Below are 18846 nucleotides of genomic sequence, written 5' to 3'. Positions count from 1 at the left end.
AAATCCAGCTGGGTGAAAAGGAATACACTAACCATAAAATGTAATGGACCTGGAAAATAAGAGAGCTGTTTCTGCAGTTATGTCTTGGAGAAAAAGAAGTGAGAAGCAGTTTTCTAACCCTTTGGGCTTTTTAAGAAACACATGAAAAGCAATTCCAATTTTAGCAACAGAGTAGCCAGACAGACTTCAGGATAAAGCATCCCTGGAGGAGGAGAAAATAGAAAGGAAAATCTCCTAAATCTGTTGAGAGGCTGGACCAATCAGGAAAAGTGTATTGTCCAACACAAGCTTGGTAATTATAGTATAATTTTGCAAATTTTTTGTCTTATTTTAATGAAATCTTTTAACTTTTTCTTTAATACAGTAACCAAATGCATTGTCTTTATTTAATCTTGTTTTATAGAAAGTGTGATTCTTGAGTAATTTAGCTCAGTAAACAACTCCATTCCACTGTATGCAGTGACTGTGAAAAGCAGGACATGTCATTATTGGGGAAAGTCTTGCCAAACTACATTAGTATTAGATTCCTTGAAAGTAGATACTGGTCAGTGGTTATTCTAAAGTCTGAAAACACTAGGATATGGAGACAAGGACTTCCAAAGTATTTGTAGCCTAGAAAGAGGAATATTTAACACACCTTAGCTTCCTTATGATTTGCTTTATCTATCAATTTCCTGCCATCATTAGGTTTTCCACCACTTTTTTCCCCTGGTTTCACAAGAAAAAACGTTGAAGTTGCAGTCCACCTGGTGCTTCATCATTGTTTTTTCTCAAAGCATAAAATATCACTGTGACCCCCAGGCAGTGCAGGTTTACCACGGTCTATTACTCTGACTCATGTAATTAGAGATTTTTCTTCTAAGTGTTATGTATGATCACTAAAATTTTTGTAGGTCTTCAGCTGAGTGCAAAGAAACCCCCATGAAAATGGCAAATTAAGAAGTTTAAATTATTCAGCCATGTTTAAAAGTCTTTACTTATTTTAATAAGGGCAGAAAAAAAAAAAATAATATTGAAACAAACTTGAGGATCAATATGCTTCCATGAAAAGGTTTTCCCTCGAAACCAATGATTATTGCAATTTATAACTCAAACTTTCTGACATGATGTTGTGAAATATAGAATGAAACTAAATCAGCCCAGAGTACCTTTTTCAGTCAGAGTAACGAGGATCAGAGAAGGATGTAACCGTGCAGCAGACAGTGATAATTCATAATATTGATATGGAGATGAAAACAAAAAGCTTTACTGTTGGCCCAGCTAATACAATATTCATCCCTAAAGTAGAGAAAACTTTGAGTAGCCCTTTATCTGAGACTGAGGAAGGCCTAAGTAGAGGTGGGAAGATGGTTCTTTTATTAATTGAATTTACATATGGAGAGGTGAGAGATCTTGTCTCAAACTGATATGGGGCAAGGTCTTGGTAAGGCCCTGTGGAAAAGAGGAATTGGGAGGGAATTATATTAATCTCAAGTGTATTCAAGGTGTTCCTCTTAGGCAATGGAAGACATAAATTAGAGGAGAATGGAAGGAGGAAATGAGAGGAAGTAGTACAGGTAGCATCCAGCTATTACTTGGAAAGTGAACACATTTCTTTTCATACTTTGAATGGTGTAAGCCATAAACTCATCTTTGCAAGTACTGTCTTGAGTTAACAGAGTGTATATTAAACTGTTTCTGTTCATGGCAAGGAGCAACTGATAATCACTAGCTTGTTGCCTGCTCTTTCCTTTTGAGGTGTATGTACATTCTAACTTAAAATTGAAGTTGCATTTTCCTTTTCATTGTTATATTGTTTGGTCTCTTTTGACCTCTTGCAAGTATTTCAGAGGACTCTTTCCATTAACTGTGTCTGATGGGTCTTCCGTTTTGACAATGTTTTTCTGCTAAAGATAAATATAAAATGTGTTGCACTGAAATTAACAGTGCATTACCTCCGTTACAATAATGACAGCAGTGTGACAACTTGCAAATTAATGATAAAATAGATTATCACCTTTTCACACACATTTCTGAGATATTTTGCAACATTATTTCTTTGTACAGTATGAAGTCAGGAATGTGTTAAATGGCAGCATAATTTATTGTTGTTTACCAGATACTGGGTATTTTATTAAGGTTCACAAATATCTTATCAAATATATGAGGAACACTTGATAAACCATCTTGTAAAGTGTCACAGATGTAAACAGCTGCTGATAGAGACAAGAATGCTGCTTCTGCGCATATTTCTTAAGCACATGTCGATGGTTCTCCTATATAATCTTATTTTCAAGTTTTCTTTTGTAGGCCTGTTTTTGCATCTTATACAAGAGGTATGCTCCCTGGGTTTGTCCTATTCAACTCTTTTACTCTACGGATCTTGTAGCACGTCACTGACTTATGCTGGTGCTCAGAGATTTCTATCAGAGCTGGACTTTATGATACAATGCTTTATAAATGCTGTGTACAATTTCATACAGATTGTAAAAAGCCTATTTGCTAAGAAGTTCATGGTGTAGTGGTGAACAAATGTCATGTAGCACTTGTAAATCTGTATTCTAATTGCCTGCAAAGCAGTGTCCTTCGTCCAATTCAAAGCAAACCATTGTTCGTTGCTTTTTCCTACCACACAGTATGAGCAAACAAGAGTAAGTTATTCTCATCTCTCTGTCTCATTTTATTAGGAATATGAATGTTTACTGCCAAGGTAATATTCATTCTTGAGTTCCTGGATGTTTTCGCAAGTCCTCTAATTTAGTTGTAGTAGAATAACACACTAGCAGTCAGCACACGGGTAGCAGTTGTCAAACATAAACACGTAACATCAGTAGAATGTGGGTAACAAGTTGAAACTCTTCCAAGACTTTTTTCTCCAGGTATAATCCCAAATTGAAATTCCAGGATTACAGCTGGGTATTTTCTTTTTTTGCTTTTAGATAGGAGACAGGAGGGAGACTGCAGGATCCCAGCATTGCAATTGGGTTGATAATAGGGTACTCCTGGTTTACGACTTATGAGATCTACAATTCAGACACACTATCAATACCTATGCTGGTCATCCAAACCCTGTTACAAGGGAGAATATGGCCAGCTCTGCTGTTGCAAAAATAGAATATTAGGTTAAATTTAAATTGCTAGGATTTTGAGTGCTCCCCCACACTCAAGTTCAGATAAACACCCCAATCTCGTGTTCATTTCACTCTGAGACATGAACTAGCTCTTTCAAGTCCATGTCTCCATGAGGTTGGAATGCTGGCTCTCAGATTTGCAGGGAGTTAAGCTGTACAGGCTTTCTAGATTCCACTTGTAACATGCTGGGTTTGGTTTTGGTTTGTTTTCTGAATGTGCTAGAGCTATCACATTACAAAACTTTACCTTTTGAAATCTGATCCAAAATTTGGATTGGTGTTGATGAGGGCACCAAAATACACATTTCATCATGTAGAGAGATGAGTGAAGATAATGAAGGGTGGTGGCAGTCTGAGTACCTGTCACGTCAAGCCAACATCAAAGCTTTCTTCAAGAAATAGTAGCAATTACTTTATGAGAAGGAAAAGCCAGTCCTATTGAACATGTTTGAACTTTTTCTAACCCAAATCCAGCTACAGACAACTGATTTTCACTAAAACCTGTGAAACAGTGACTATAGTTGGATGATTCCAACCCTAACTATTCTTTGATTCTATGATTTTATGATTCAACAATGACATTTCCAAGGTATGCATCTTTCTGAACAATGCCAGAAATAAATCTTCCCATATCACATTTATATGTTTCTTGCTTACAGTAAAATGCCAAAAGATTAACCAGATACCAGTTAATCGCTGTTCCATGGATCTCTGTATAAGCTGAACAAGCAGTGTTTTACAACAGTCAGAAACTGTTTGCTCTGCTGTAATAATGTCTCTAACTACTTCAGCAATTAAAATTGTTGTGGGGACTGTGAAGTGCATTTATTACCATTGCTAATTAGAATACATGAATCAAAAGAAGAAAGATGCTATCCCATGAACCGAATCTGACTTCTTTGCATACAGCAAGATTTATCTTGCAAGGCAAAATGTTGTATAAATTCAGACACTTCTCTCCAGTATTTACTATTTGCATCATGCTAACATTGTCCTGTAATTATTCTTAAGAATTACTGGTCTCTGCTTTACTTCGTGGTTCAGGTACTTTTTTAAATTCGCCCAAATCCTCTCCCAGAGGATAAATAAATTCAAGGAACTCTGACATATTCTAGGGTCTCTTGTGTCTCCTTTGCTTATTAAACCCATTCTGATCATGACCATTAACTCTGTAGCTCAAAAGGAAGTCGACTGAAGAGCACTAATGTGGCAACCTTATCTTAAAATGGGTAAGCAGGACAACAAGAGAATTCAAGGAGCTGAATAGCAGGAGATGAGATTATGATAATGTCTATTTGACAACCTGATCACTATCTGGAGCCAGCATCAGGTTGCTGTTGCCAATAAATTGGCTTTTCCTATCTTGGTGCTTGGAGGCATGTGTCACCAGCATCCATGATGGGACTTATCCTCTGGAGAACCCATGAACATAATAGCACATTAGACATAGGTCACTGACAGAATTAAGGGACAGGCTGTTTCTTTTACCTGAGTCACGAAGACTTAAATGCTTCCAGGGTGCATGGGTTGTGTGATGGCTTCCTTCTGAAGGAGCTGGTGGAGTCCTCAAGGAAGGAATGTTCCTTTGTGTCTCAAGTAGTCATTCCCATTTTTTGGCCTTGCTTAGAGGAAAATGAAATGGATAGGTAAATATTCAATTTGAGTTTCTCTTAAATTCTCATTTTTGATAATGCAGATGAAGGTAGAATAGAATTTTGTAACTTTTTGTTGGAACAAATGAGACTTAATTCTAGTCATGCATTTTTCTAGATTGTATCCTCCATTGTAGTTTCTTCTGCTTTATAATTGCCACTCTGTTTTTATAAGTGCATAAAAATAAAGTAATATTGTTACATTCCCTTGAATAACTTAATGACTACATTTGGAGGTAACTAACTGTAATTATGCAATGCATACCCTGTGTACAGGAAGCTTCATACATATAGCTTCAAACTACACAGTAGTCATTGAGTTATACTTCCTTTATAATTTTTTTCCTTAGAAGTGGTGTTTTTTTCTACTCTTGTGAATACCTTTGGTGAAACACGATAGAAAAAGTAAACTTGTCAATGTAATCTTAGTTTAATTTGTTTGTTTTTCCACAACATTTTTTGATCTCATTTATGTGATTGACACAAGATCTAACATATAAATGATCAACTATATGGAGCAATAATGCTTGGATAAATACATCTTTGTCATCTGGAGTGCTCCTCTAGAATAGGGCTGGAGGCTGTATAATTTTCTCCATGTTACAATGGTTGCAACTAATTGATCTAGTTATAATTGATAGACGTTCATAGCAGTATTAAAGATACTAGTTAACACTTAAGAGCTCTTGTCTCCTGACATATGCTTTTGCCTGTGTTGAGTTGCATGGTGCATCCCCATCCACATTGTCAGGCACAGTTGTAACCAGAGAGTCAGAGAGTTTTCTGTCATTCTAGGTAGGAATATAAATAATTGGGCAAAAGATGGGGAGATAAATTCAGCTGGCTATCCCACATCCCTAAGGAAAAGCAATAGGCAAATCTTGTGCATATAAGAAAAGAATTAATTATTGAATCATTCTCTGGTTTGCACATTCAGGAAGAACAGTCATTTTCCACTATGATTTCCAGGTGTCTTTTTGCTCCTAGATATAAGGTTAGCAGGCTGGAGCTGGAGCTGGAGCTAGTCAGATGCCATCAGGTCTGCTCAACTGCTTTCACAGCTCCACAGGATAACCAGTCAGAGGAGACCAAACCAGCAAGATATGTTGTCACCAGTTCTTACGATTTCAATAACTATTGTAGCTATTGAAGTTGCTGTTGAATTTTTTGGAAATGGGTTTATTGCAGCTGTTAATATCATTTACTGGATCAAAAGCAAAAATCTTTATTCCACTGATATGATCTTGACCTTTCTGAGCACATCAAGATTTATCTTGCAGGTGACCATACTGATGCACATTCATAGCCTCTACTTTGTGGATGTGTTTAGGTTGGCTTCTGTACACAAAGCTTTTGGTGCTGTATGGACATTTGTAAACCATGCCAGTTTGTGGTTCAGTACCTGGCTGTGTGCACTGTACTGTGTAAAAATAATCAATGTCACCCAATGGCTGCTCTTAGAAATCAAGCTCAGAATAGCTGGGATGGTCCCATGGCTTCTTCTAGGATCATCAGAGACTTCTTCTGTGACTTCTCTTCCTTTACTATGGTTTGCACCCAGCACTTACCTCTGCAGCTCAACTGGGAGCTGTAGAGAAAGTAGGACAGCACATATCACTGACTGGGATCATTCACATCTCTACCTGCTGCTTCTTTACTGTGCAGGTTGCTTTTTCCCTCTGGTACTCTCTGGTTACCCCATCCCTATTAATTACTTCTCTATGGAGACACACAAAGAAGATGAAATCTTATGTAGATAATTTCAGGGATCCTTTGATAGATGTTCACATAACTTCCATTAAATCTATTGTTTCTTTCTTGATCCTACATCTTTGCACTTTCATAGCTCAAATTCTGCTGATACTGTCCACTTCTCAAAGTAAAGATGTTGTGAAAGTTGTAGCTGGGGCATACCCTTCCATCCACTTTATTATCCTGACTATAGTGAATTCAAAACTGAAATTGGTGGTTAGTATCTTCTGCCATCAGTTAAAGTGCCATTTGTAAAATATGACTTTAAGCCCCATATTACAGCTTGAGAGAAACACTCTCCAGTAACAGATCTGGAATCAAGACTTTAAAGCATGTATTTTTTCACTGTCTTTTTTCTTAATCAAGAACTTTAAGCTTCTATAGATTCCTGTGATTTGACTACCTTAACATTTCAGAGCATCTGAAATAGCATACATTTTTGCCTTTTCTTCTACACCACTCTTGCTCTCTCAGTCTTATTTAGTATAGAGTGATAATAACAATGCACTGAAAGGAAACAATGCGCTAAAATGATAAACCAAGTACAGGATGCTTTGTGATTTCAAATTCTCAGTTTAAGACAGTTTTATGATAGCTTTGATTTTAGGAAAATGGGGCTAAAACAGAGACAAAATTTTCAGAACTCACAAATATCAGTTCTCTGCCAAAGGATCTTTCATCTGAGAAGCTTAAAATTGGCTTAAACACATGTACAAACCATGGCTGCTGTGACATACAAACAGAATATGCCTCAAAACATGAAAAACTAACTAAAAGATAACCTAAGGGAAAATTCAGATTTGGAAACATGCAACCAATTAATGTAATCAAATTACATTCTGAATCAGGTTTCTTTGTGTTAGGATTCCAGCTTATTTGTTTGTTTTTCCTGAAAGTAGATTACTAAGGGTGGTTATTACAATGTAAATAGATGTATGCACCTCGATCTATCTGTCCACTGTAGAAAATCTCATCAAGTTGACCACTGTGATGAAAAATTTGCCTTTGTACATGATTTGCTGCAGCTTTGAGTAGGGAGCAGTTTCTAAGCCTGTTCTCTTTTAATATTTTATGTTACTGTGAAACTTTGCATGTAGTTGATGAAATATGTTCAACACATCCTGTCATGTTTTACCAAATAATTTGTTAGATGATTCTACTCTAAAGTTCTCAGATCAGCTGAGATTTTTTATGCTGTATATCCCCTCTATAGGAATTTAGATAACATTAGAGTATAAATCACTCTAGTGAAAGTTTCAGTCCCATCTATAAAATTAATGAGCAGTGTGATTCACTTAGTCTTGGACTGTATCACCTTCAGTGTTGGAATCATTTGAGTAATACCCTTATGAAATGCTTTGAAGTTATTATTTTGACAATATTAGATAAAGAATGAATATAATGCTTTTAACTGGTATCTTAAAGTACTTTCTGCAATGAAATACATATTAATAGGAGACATAAATGAATGCAGTGTGTGATATGAAGTGATATGACCATTGGCATGTGTGAGCAGTGGGATAAAACTGCATAGCAGGAGAAGAGGATGACTAAACCCATAAACACATCTTTTGGAGGTGCAGTACAACATTCAGTAAAACTAAAACTACTGTAACATCCAGTGCTGCATGAAGAGAGACCCAGAAGTCCCTTGAGAGCCCTGCCTTGTGTAGTTCTCCAGGGAAGCAGATGGGAACCGCTGTGCTCATGCCACAGCACCACCCTGCTCTGCTTCTGCATGCCCTGCCAACATGGACCAAGATTAGAAGAGTCACACAGCAGTTCTTTTGGTCCTTTCTCCAGCTGGCAACATCGTGAAAAGAAATCCTCCTGAAAGAAATGAGGGATCCCTTGTTGATGGTTTTATTGGGGGATTTTTGGGGGAAGGGTGGTGTTGGTAGTGGTGTTTGGGTTATATTTTAACCTCATCAGGAAGCTCTGATAAAATTCATTTCCCCAATGAGCTTATTTTTTCTTTAGTTATTTCTAAACCAATTTCTAGTGGGAGTCTGAGGGAAAGGGATCAAAGACAAGTGTGAAAATAATGACCCCTGCTCAGCTTTTTCACTGCCTCCTTACCTTCAGGAGGGGGAGATCTGAAGCAGGAGCAATGATTAATAAAATATCCTTCAGTGCTTCCAGGGAAGAGGAGGGCAAAGCTCAAGCACTTGATGTCTTTATATTGTATTGATGAAAGTTTTGTTACACACAGCACAGAGTGAGATAGACGGGTACATGAATTAGAATTTTAAAAATAACTGAATTGGTAAATAAATTGTTAGTTTTGTCCTTTCCCTTTCCATCCTTCTCCTAAGCTTCAATTTATTTTCATGTCTTCGTCAACAGTAGATAGAGCTTCCCATTTATTTTCTGATCTTGCCCTGCTCTTTGGATTTCAACCTTCCCCTTCCTAAAATCATTATCTGTATTCTCTGCAAATCTAGCCTTCTTTTTCTGGTACATTTTAAAAAGGCATTCTGATTATTATTTTACAACCAAATATTATGCACCAAGTTTATACTCCATCCCTGGCAGTGTTCAAGGCCAGGCTGGACAGAGCCTTGGGTGACATGGTTTAGCGTGAGGTGTCCCTGCCCATAGCAGGGGGTTGGAACTAGATGATCATAAGGTCCTTTCCAACCCTAACTATTCTATGATTGTATGATTCTAAGTTACAACGAGCTGGATTCTATATCTCATTTATCCCAGAAAGCAAATAAATAAATCTGATGAATGTTTTGGTGCTTATTATTTTGGCACAAAAGAAAATACAAAAAGAAGTTGTTGACATGTCATTGTCTAAGAAGTGTTTATATAGTGATTGAAATTAAGAGTCAGTTCACTAGTACGCTTCCCATGGAACTTTGTGACTTACATGAAATGTAGGCAGCATGAATGAGAAAATACTGCCTCTAGTTCATGTAAGTCCAGTAGCTATATGGCAGCACCATGATCATCATAAGGATGATAAAAAATGTGATTACTGCAGTTGTTCATAATGTCATACATGAAAACCAAACCTCCTCCTCCAACTTTCTATCTTTTTACTGTCATGGTGCTTGCTTTTCTAAGCCAAAATTCATCACGGTTCTTTGTCCAGGAAAAGCAGTATTTTGCTGTGCAGGAATTAAGCGACTTCTGATTAAAATCGCAGTAGCATCTTCATGAAGCTGGCTAAGTTTTCTTTACCTGTCTTCAAGCATGTCAATCAGAAATGAGAGCTACCACAGGTATTCTGGGTTTCAGCTGCTGCTATCATTGCTGTGTCTTTCCTTTGGCCTGGATTAATCGCAGTCTGTACCTGAAGAAACCAGCAGCTGGGTGGTGGATAATGAACTCCAATATCCCTAATATTAATCTCTCTTCTGTTAGTTTGGTGTTCTCCATGGTGCTAATTACCCCTCAGCAGAGATAGAGGAGGCAGCACTGCCAGCTCCAGGGATCCCAGAACAGATGTTCTTATGAACACCACTAAAGCTCTCATTTTCTCTGTTGCCAGTTTTCTATCAGTGATCATGAAGCCTTTGACCTTCTTTGCACATGACAACACCATGGTGCTAATTTATTCTGATTAATTTTGGTTCATTTCAAGATTAAAATAAGTGTCAATGAAGATGAAGATGGCTTCCCACCTTCCTGCAAGGTCTGGAGAAAAGTTCTACCTCCTGAAAGAGTTTATAATAGGATTACGAACTGGGATTACTTTTATCTCTGTTTATTTGTTGTCTTCCCTATTGTAATGCTCAGCCTTCATAAATATCACAAGGACAGTTTCTTCAACGTTAGAAAATACTTCTTGAAGCTAATCCCTCTTCCCCTCAATATTTCTTATCCTTTTATTTCTCATTGGAGGGCATCTCTATGGGAGGTCATTGGAACTTAGTTAGGTGCTCAAATAATACTGTTCATGGATTTGTTAGATAAACTCTTCATACAAATGTGAGTCTTAAGGGTTACTAAAAAATAGCAAAAATGCAAGAAAAAAAAAGGAAAAAAGGAGAATAAAAGAAGAAACAAAAGCAAAAAGAAAAAAAAGGGTTTGGTTTCTAAATGAATGTGTAACTGGTTTTGACTACCATGAATATTGAAAAAATAAATTAATTGCATCCAAGTATAACTTTCTAGCTAAAGTAATTATTTTTAAACTGCCACTTGTCTTTGCCATTCCCTATGCATTTTTAATGACTCAAAAGAGCTTTACATTGGCCAAAGTAATGATAATGGGTATTAATTACTGGGCAAGATACAATGAAGAAGCATGGACACTCTCATAACCAGAATTCTTGACACTCACAAGCATTTCAGAGATCAGAGGGTTTTGTACTATCCCTGAAACTTTGTTCATCTCCACCCTGAGAGGCCATATCTCTTCTCTAGCATTCAGCCTATCTGTGTGTAAGGACAGAGACAACAGTTTATTATTAGAAAACAAAGCAGTAGTATAGATGGTGGTTATAATGCAATTTATGTGGGCTTTTGAGAATGGAGAGAAGAGGTCGTACAGATCTGTGTCATTGAATTTGGCTGGTCTCTTTTCACAGTGCAGGTAAACAACCCTGGGCAATGGTACACCCTTCCAAAAGCAGATATTGCTGAATTAGAATCCATGCACCGAATGCTCCATTGCAGATTAGGTTTTTGGTTATCGCAGGAAAAGCAGCGGCAAGCTGCTAAACAGGAATAATAACTTGATATCATCATCCCCCAGTTGCCTCTTAGGTAGGAGGGGTGAAATTAAACTCTTTCTGGCCTTTAGGCACTCAGATGTGATATTGTGATGAGATTAACATGGATGAGCAAATTCATAAATTAAAAAATTGATTGGTAGGTGATTAAACTAGATTTTTTTATTGCCTTTCACTCTCTTCCACCCTCCCCCAGTGTCATTTGGGCATTTCAATTTTTTCCTAGCTTTATATCTTCTTTTATTTTTTCTCTTCACTTTTGGAGTCTTTTTTTCCTTTCTAGAAACCAAGAAACTTTAATTCCTCATTTATCACCCCTTTTTCCTAGCATTTTCTCTAAAATCTTGACTGGTTTTGACTGTGTTGTTGCTGTCATTGCAAATGCATGATAATAAAAGCAAGCTGGGTACATTCCCATATTTATTTTACTCTAATGAGCACACATTACAAGATAGCTTATCGGTTTTGGCAGATCTATACTTTTTCTTCTGTGACAACATTACAAACAAGACCCCTCCCTTTTCTTGTGAAGGTGGTGAAAAAAAAATCCCACATGATGAAACCTTGAGATATTTTATCAGATATGATGCTCCAAGGGCTGGAGCACCTCTCTTGTGGAGACAGGCTGAGAGAGTTGGGATTGTTCAGCCTGGAGAAGAGAGGGCTCCTTAAGGGGAAACTTTAGAGCAGCTCCAGTGCCTAAAGGGGCTACAAGAAATCTGGAGAGAAGCTTTGGACAAGGGCCTGTAGGGACAGGCCAAGGGGAATGGCTTTAACCTGCCAGAGGGGAGACTGAGATGAGCTCTTAGGCAGAAGCTCTTCCCTGTGAGGGTGCTGAGGCGCTGGCACAGGGTGCCCAGAGAAGCTGTGGCTGCCCCATCCCTGGCAGTGTTCAAGAGCAGGTTGGACACAGGGGCTTGGAGCAAGCTGCTCTAGTGGAAGGGGTCCCTGCCCATGGCAGGGGTTGGAACTGGATGAGCTTTAAGGTCCCTTTCAACCCAAAACATTCTATGATTCTATGATTCTATATCTAGAGTTTCCTTTTCAAATCCCAATTCAGTCAGTTCTGCTTTGCTGTCTTTTCCCCTTCATTTCCTTTCTTTTACCCCAATGCTGATCTATTTTTCTTATACAGTTTGCCATTTATTTTCTTTCTCCTTTTCCCCTGTCTCCTTTAAGTTTATTCTTAAATCCTTTTTTCTTTCTCTTTTCTCTCTTCAATTTTAATCCCCATCAAATATTTTTGTTCATTCCTATGTTTACACTGTTTGTTTCCCTTCTAGAGTAGACACAACCATCCAAATATTGTCATTGCTTAGGCTTAAGATAAGAAATAAATGGAAGAAAGAAAACGTAGCTGCATATAGACAAACAGCAATGTGGAAGATTATTCAAACACTGTATGTATAAGATGTGTGATTAGGATTAAAATTATTTGGCATAGTTGCATCCTGAGAAACATCTGGAAAAAGTAAGTATTTATAATCATGCTCATTCTCTTAAAGAAGATAATAGAATTCTATCTACTATAATGAGCTCTCACTATCAGAACAGAAGGAAATAAACTTTTTATTTTTGACTGAGGACCAGCTGAATCCCCCCAAGAAAGACATATAACAGGAATTGTGAATAGGTTTTTGTTGACCTCATTTGGTAAATTGTGAGAAATACATGATGAATTTTTATATACAGGTGTTCAGCCAACAGAAGTACAGTCACCTAATGTGTCTTGTAGGTATAATCCGAGTCTTTATGGACAAAGAAATTGTGTTTGTCTTGTTTGAGATACCTGGGTCACCCTAAGAATTTGAAATACTGTTATTGGACGCATTAGAGCAACATACTTGACCCTGCTCAATAATTAGATATCAATCTCTCAGCTAAATTCTGTAAGAAAGAAGAAAAGACATCATCTAAAACCTTTCTTTCTTTGTCATTCTTAGGTCATGTTTGGACCTCAGCTGTAGCCAGTCTCCTTTTTCATTCTTTCTTTGCAAGCTTGTGCATTTTCATGTACCATGGTTCTGCTCAAGCAAGAGGGATGGAGAGAAATCTTCCTGAAAGTATTCCCAGCTATAGAGAGATATAATATCTCTTAGCTCAAGTTCTCTGAAGCTGTAAAGAGGTAAGATCTTAGGTCCACTGCCTCCTGGCACTTACTGCAGTCAGTCTGCAATAATTCCAAAAGGCAGCTCCAAAACATTCTCTTTTGGAAATTAAATGAAAACTCAGATATTGCTTTGGTTTTGCAATTGCTTGAACACTTGTATAAAAGTTCATAATGTATGTAGGCAGTAGACCAAGGGACTGGGAAGGGGAAGTTTCAATAGGTGTTGGTGGTGGGTTGACCCACAATTCTCCTTCTTCACCATCCCTTGGCCTGCTGCATCTAATTGGCATGGAGGTGCCTTGATTTTCTTTCCAGACTCAGCAGGAAAAGGATAAAGTCTCAGGCTGGCCTTGTGGAAGCTTCCAGAAACACCTCTCTTTTCTTGCTGACTGTAGAAAAAGGCCTGCATGAGTTACCAGGTTAAGGGACAAGATGGTTACCAGTTTTTGGTTCTGTTTGGTTTTGGATTTTTGTTCTGTTTGAACATCTTCACCTGTGTGAACATCTCTAGCTCCAAACTGTTGTTCTGAGAAAAACTGAGAACTCTTGGATTATTCTCAAAAGGGGAGTATTGCTGGTCTCCTCTGTCAATTCTACTCATACTTTGGCTTATTTTAGCTTTTACTTTTTCAGTAATGAACCATTTCACAGACTTCAGGGTGGCAGATGATAAGGTTCCTCAGCTCTTGATATTGTTCTACTGAACACCATTAGGATTTTCTTCCCTTTCATCATTCCATTTTGATGTAATCTACCCAACTATCTCTGTCCTCAAACTTATCAGAAGGAGGAGAGAGAAAGACTTCAACCCCAGCATTTCCAGGACAAATGTGCATGAAAACATCATCTAATTTCTGCCTTTTTCCCTTTCCTTGCAAGTTCTTAGTTTTCTATTTGATATCACACTGCTGTTATTCAACTGTGACAGCTAAATCACCAAGATTACCTGCATTGTCTTTAGGGATCACTGCTTCTAGTTTGAATAGTCTGTACTCAGCTTATTACAAATCTAAAATGAACCACTGATTCAGTGTTGCTGTCTTTCTTTAAGTCACCATCATGCAGGAAATTCTTGTCCAGTGCCTTCCTCATTTTGAGGGGTGAATTCTAAGTAGAATGTGATACAAATTAGTGCAAATAAAAATAGTAGGAAAGCCTCTGGTGCTGCCCTTGTTCTTGTACACCCATATTTTGAGGAAAAAGTTAGTGACACAAAGTGACACAAAATTAGTGAATATGCAGGATGTTCTCCTCACTTATTTCTGGGGCATTAATTACATATAATTCTATATTTAATTTAATGATGCAATCCACTGCTTTCTTTAAGCTCTTGGCTGGAAGCTCTTGAGTTTTCAAGATTTAAATGGTTAAATCTAGTATCAAAATAGCAAGGCAAATACCTCACTCAAGGCATTTTTTTCCCATCAGAGCTTTGGGTTTAGTATAGTTACTTATAAACCAACTTTCACGATTCCTTTAGAAAATCATCTTTTGCATTGAACTGATGTTGTTGTGATCATACACCTTGCTGTCATGGGGCTTGAAAAATAATTGCATGCTGTGAACAGCCCACTGAGCAGCCCCATGAACTACTTCCAGTATTTGAGCTTCTTGCACTGTATATTCACATTCAGTTTCAAACATTGTACATTCATAGAGCTGGTTGAGCAGTCTTCATCCAAATACATTATTCAACAAACATTGCTTTGGAATAACTTCTTTACAGACTGAATTTAAAAAGAATTAAAGTAGCTCTGATCCTCACAAGGTTTAGTAGGTTCTGTGAAAAAGCACTGTAAATAGGGCAAGAGGAACTCTTACCTTAGGTTCATCTCAGTTTAGAACTTTTATCTGTGTGGCTTATGATAATTCATTAACAATCTCTGTGCTTCATTGCCCTGCAGTAAGAAAAAGCTTTTCATCCACCACTTTAAAGTTGTTTGAAAGCAGTGCATAGAATTTGATGTATAGATGCAAAATATTTTATTGCTTAGTTTTGTTTTCTTCACCTACATTTCAAAGAAGCAGATTTATTGTTAAATAACTGTGTGCTTCATCCCATGCCTGGAATGAAATGATATTGCTATATAAACAATTGATTTTCTTGCCTTTCAACAAAGTCCCCAAAGAGCTTTGAGAGAGAAACTTCTTTTGAGTATTTTCTATATATATCAGGAAGCTTAAAAAAAAACCAGACAAATAAACCCTATACTCTTCAGCCATATAGCTCAGCCTGGATGTGCTGTTTATTTTCACATGCCAAATTTTGATGAGAACACACAGAAACCTAAGAGTTTAAATCTTGTGAGGTTTCTCTTCAATCAGCTCTTTTCCATCGGTGACATTTTGGCTGATTAAAGACAGGAAAACAACTGAGATTAGAATATGGTAAAGAGATGGAATGAAAGAGTGGTGGTGGTATGTTCCTGCTCCCCATGGTTCACTGATTACTACTGTTGTGCTCTGAAGACATCACACTTTGTGCAGAATTATTTTGGGGTGGACCAGGGAAATGAAAGGTTCAGAAAGGAGGTTGATTGACTAAACATCAGGAACATCTTTCCATAGAAGACTGAAAGACTGAAGCAACTAGGGCTATGTATGAATCTTATCAAAAAGAGAGTCAAGAGTATCTCCTGCATAGAGAAAAGTTCTCTGATGGGAAAAGGCTTTTTAAATAAGTAGAGAGGAGCACAATAAGGTACAGTACCTGGGAGATAAAGAAAGACAAAATTAGACTAGGAACAAGCTCCTTATTTTATCTGCAAGTGTAACTAAACCCCTGGAGCAAAGTACATTAAATTGTGATGGATTAGCTACCATGTGAGGACTTTTAAGCTATGCTGCAACTCAACATGAGGTTGTATTTTTTATACAGGTGTTCTTCTGCTCCAAATGATACGCAGAGTGAAAGACTAATTTGTCATTATAGCCACATACGCCGGTGTAAATTCCAATCACCATTACAACTCTCAGGCTCTGAGAAATAGATTCTTGCTCTCCAGAGTCAAACTCAATACACACAGTGGGATCCTACATGGTCACAAGATTAGTCAGGCACATGGCTCATTTTTTTCCTGGTGAGCAGCATCCATTACTCTTGTATTCTAGCCTAGCTTTTTCCTTAGGTTTTTCATAGTCAATGGGGTTATGGGTAGATCTGCAAGAATATGGCCATAGCGGGTGAGAAAGTGACTGTGATACAAGCGGATCGGTGGAAGAATAGGGATAAAAGGACACAACAATATTCTTTCTTTCCACCTGAATACCTTTTTTATTTTGGGGGGTACAATTCTCTCTGCTGATTCTGAAAAAAAATCCCGACTTAATTGTATTTCCAGTTAATCCACAGGCCTTATTTGTTATTATTACTAAAAGAGAAGTTGAGAAGCCACAGACTTTAAGTCAGCAATACAGGGTAAACCTTTCCATGAGCTTGAGAACTGAGAAATACGGTTGTTGAGCACAGCCTTGAATAAAAGAGCTGTATCAGGCATACATAGAATTGGATGAGGCTTAGTACTGCAGTGTAAATGAGAATCTCCCATATTGCTGACATTCTGTAATCATTCTTAACAATGACTGCTAAAGTGATCTACAAGAAAAGTCTCTCCTTTGTTGTTATGTGTGAATATAAAACCCAAGAGAGGATTTTGGAAGTAGAAGGTTCTTTGAAAAAATGAGGCAGTAACAGGGCAGCCTAAAAAGCGAGTGGAAAAGTAGGGATTCTAAGTGAAAAGATGACTACTGTGAACACAAAGTTCAAGTAAAACAGAGAGGAATGTACCTACGTATCAGATCCTCAGGAAAGTCCTGAATATTTTGTCTCCAGCCAAAACAAAAAATAGTTAAAACCCCAAAGAATCCTCAAACCAAAACTCTGTGTTCTAGAAAAGGTATTTCTTTTTTCCTTCATTAAATGCAGTTATCATATATTCAAATACAGGAGGGGAAAGAAAGATGTGATAAAGAAAATCTCTGACAAACCCCAGTTTTGTTAATAATTTTGATTTCCTGCTGCTTGTTGAGATTTAGATACCAGCTTTGCTCCCCTGTTGTACAGATAAAGCAGGTCATTGATGTTCAGAGAGGGTCCACCCTCCAGGGCAAACTGATGTCGTTGTCAAGGGGAGGATTCAAGGAGCAGACTGGAGCTTGCAGTCTCCTAGGCTCAAGTTTAACCCATTGTATTACAGCTGCTGTCCCTGTACAACAGATTCACAAGACAAAACTCTGCTGCTCACCTTCAGAACCTACTTAAATCAATTTACTCTTTCATAATATCATTCTTTGCCATATTCTCCAAGGAAGAAATGCAAAGAAATATCTTTACTGTTAAGAGTTTATTACAAAACCTATTCCTGACCACTATTTTGCTGCTTTCAGTTCAGTGAAAACAAAGCAAGACAAAGAAGTAGCAGTCAGGTTATGTCTTCAAATATTCAGGCTCTCTCAACAGCGTCACAAGCAGACTCTCATTACAGCTCCTTTCCTTCTGGATGCAGCTAGAGATTTGGGGATCAAGACGCATTTCTGCTTTATCCCCCAGGTTAATTCCTTCACTCCTCATCTTTGAGAGCTGAATGTAAAAAATACCTGTGTGCAGAAGCCCAGCCCTCCAAGGATTAAATGTGTGCTTACTGTATAATTCGGGTGATTTAAGGTTTTACAACCCTGCCCACCATGGAGATGGGTGCCAGGGGTTTAGTGGCTGTTCCTATGGTATGAAAATAAGGGTGATACTTCGTGTTTCTTTCGTGTGCCTTTGTCACAGGCTTCTTATGTTTCAGAGGGCTGTGAACAATCTTTTTTTTATGGCTATCTACATGGAAATTACCATTCAGTGATATCTCAGCAATAGAAAAACTTGGAAATCTGATGTTTTTTTCTGTCTGTGAAAGGGGACTATAGTACTTCTCTACCTTTGAAGAGAGTCTTCAGGGTAGACTCAGACCCTGCAGAGACAGAAAGCATCTACTCTCAAGTTTCTTGATCTTCGACTAAGATTTGCCCAGACACATCACATCAGTGCAGTGTTGTTGCCCCAACTTGCTTTGTTTGGAAAATGAACCTGAAGCACAATGTGCTGAGATGAGGTTATCAACACCTGCAGCTGTAGAGCAGCACAGGGCACAAACCTTCAAAGGTGGAGGAACAGAAAAGTAGGCAGTGGTGGGTGAAGTAGAGAAAAGTTCTGTTCTTTATGAATGAACAACCACTTAAAAGAGTATCACATTCCTTCTTTTTCCTTTTTTTTTTCTGATGAATAGAGATATGAATGAGATAGCATATTTTTTAACTTGCCATATTCGTCATGTGGCTTACGTCTGTATCTGACAGTTACTATTCTTTTTCCAATTTTTTGTGCAATGCGACCCATATCTCAGTGAGCAACACTGTGATAAGATCATTTACTACAGAAAGTTATCTTGACAGAAGTCCTGACATTAGGGAAGGAAGTGGTATTTTTGCCATAAAATTTAGAGAGCCAAGACATTACTATGCATTATATGACCATTAGCAACAAAACCATATTT

General features: G+C 37.7%; 1 protein-coding gene across 1 annotated transcript; it reads left to right on the top strand.

Annotated features, from left to right (window-relative positions):
* The first annotated feature begins 5865 nt into the window (after positions 1–5865).
* Positions 5866–6769, top strand: LOC130598787 (taste receptor type 2 member 40-like). The gene is given in 2 exon segments (XM_057408581.1): positions 5866–6452; positions 6454–6769. Coding segments are annotated over 2 exon segments (903 nt in total).
* Positions 6770–18846: the final 12077 nt, after the last annotated feature.

The sequence above is a fragment of the Pezoporus wallicus genome, unplaced genomic scaffold (genome assembly GCF_028554395.1).
Source record: "Pezoporus wallicus isolate ANWC-B61680 ecotype Strahan unplaced genomic scaffold, APGP_CSIRO_Pwel_v1 contig_7461, whole genome shotgun sequence".
Taxonomy (NCBI): Eukaryota; Metazoa; Chordata; class Aves; order Psittaciformes; family Psittacidae; genus Pezoporus; species Pezoporus wallicus.
Note: the sequence above shows the minus strand (reverse complement) of the source record. Positions and strands in the feature narration are given on the sequence as shown.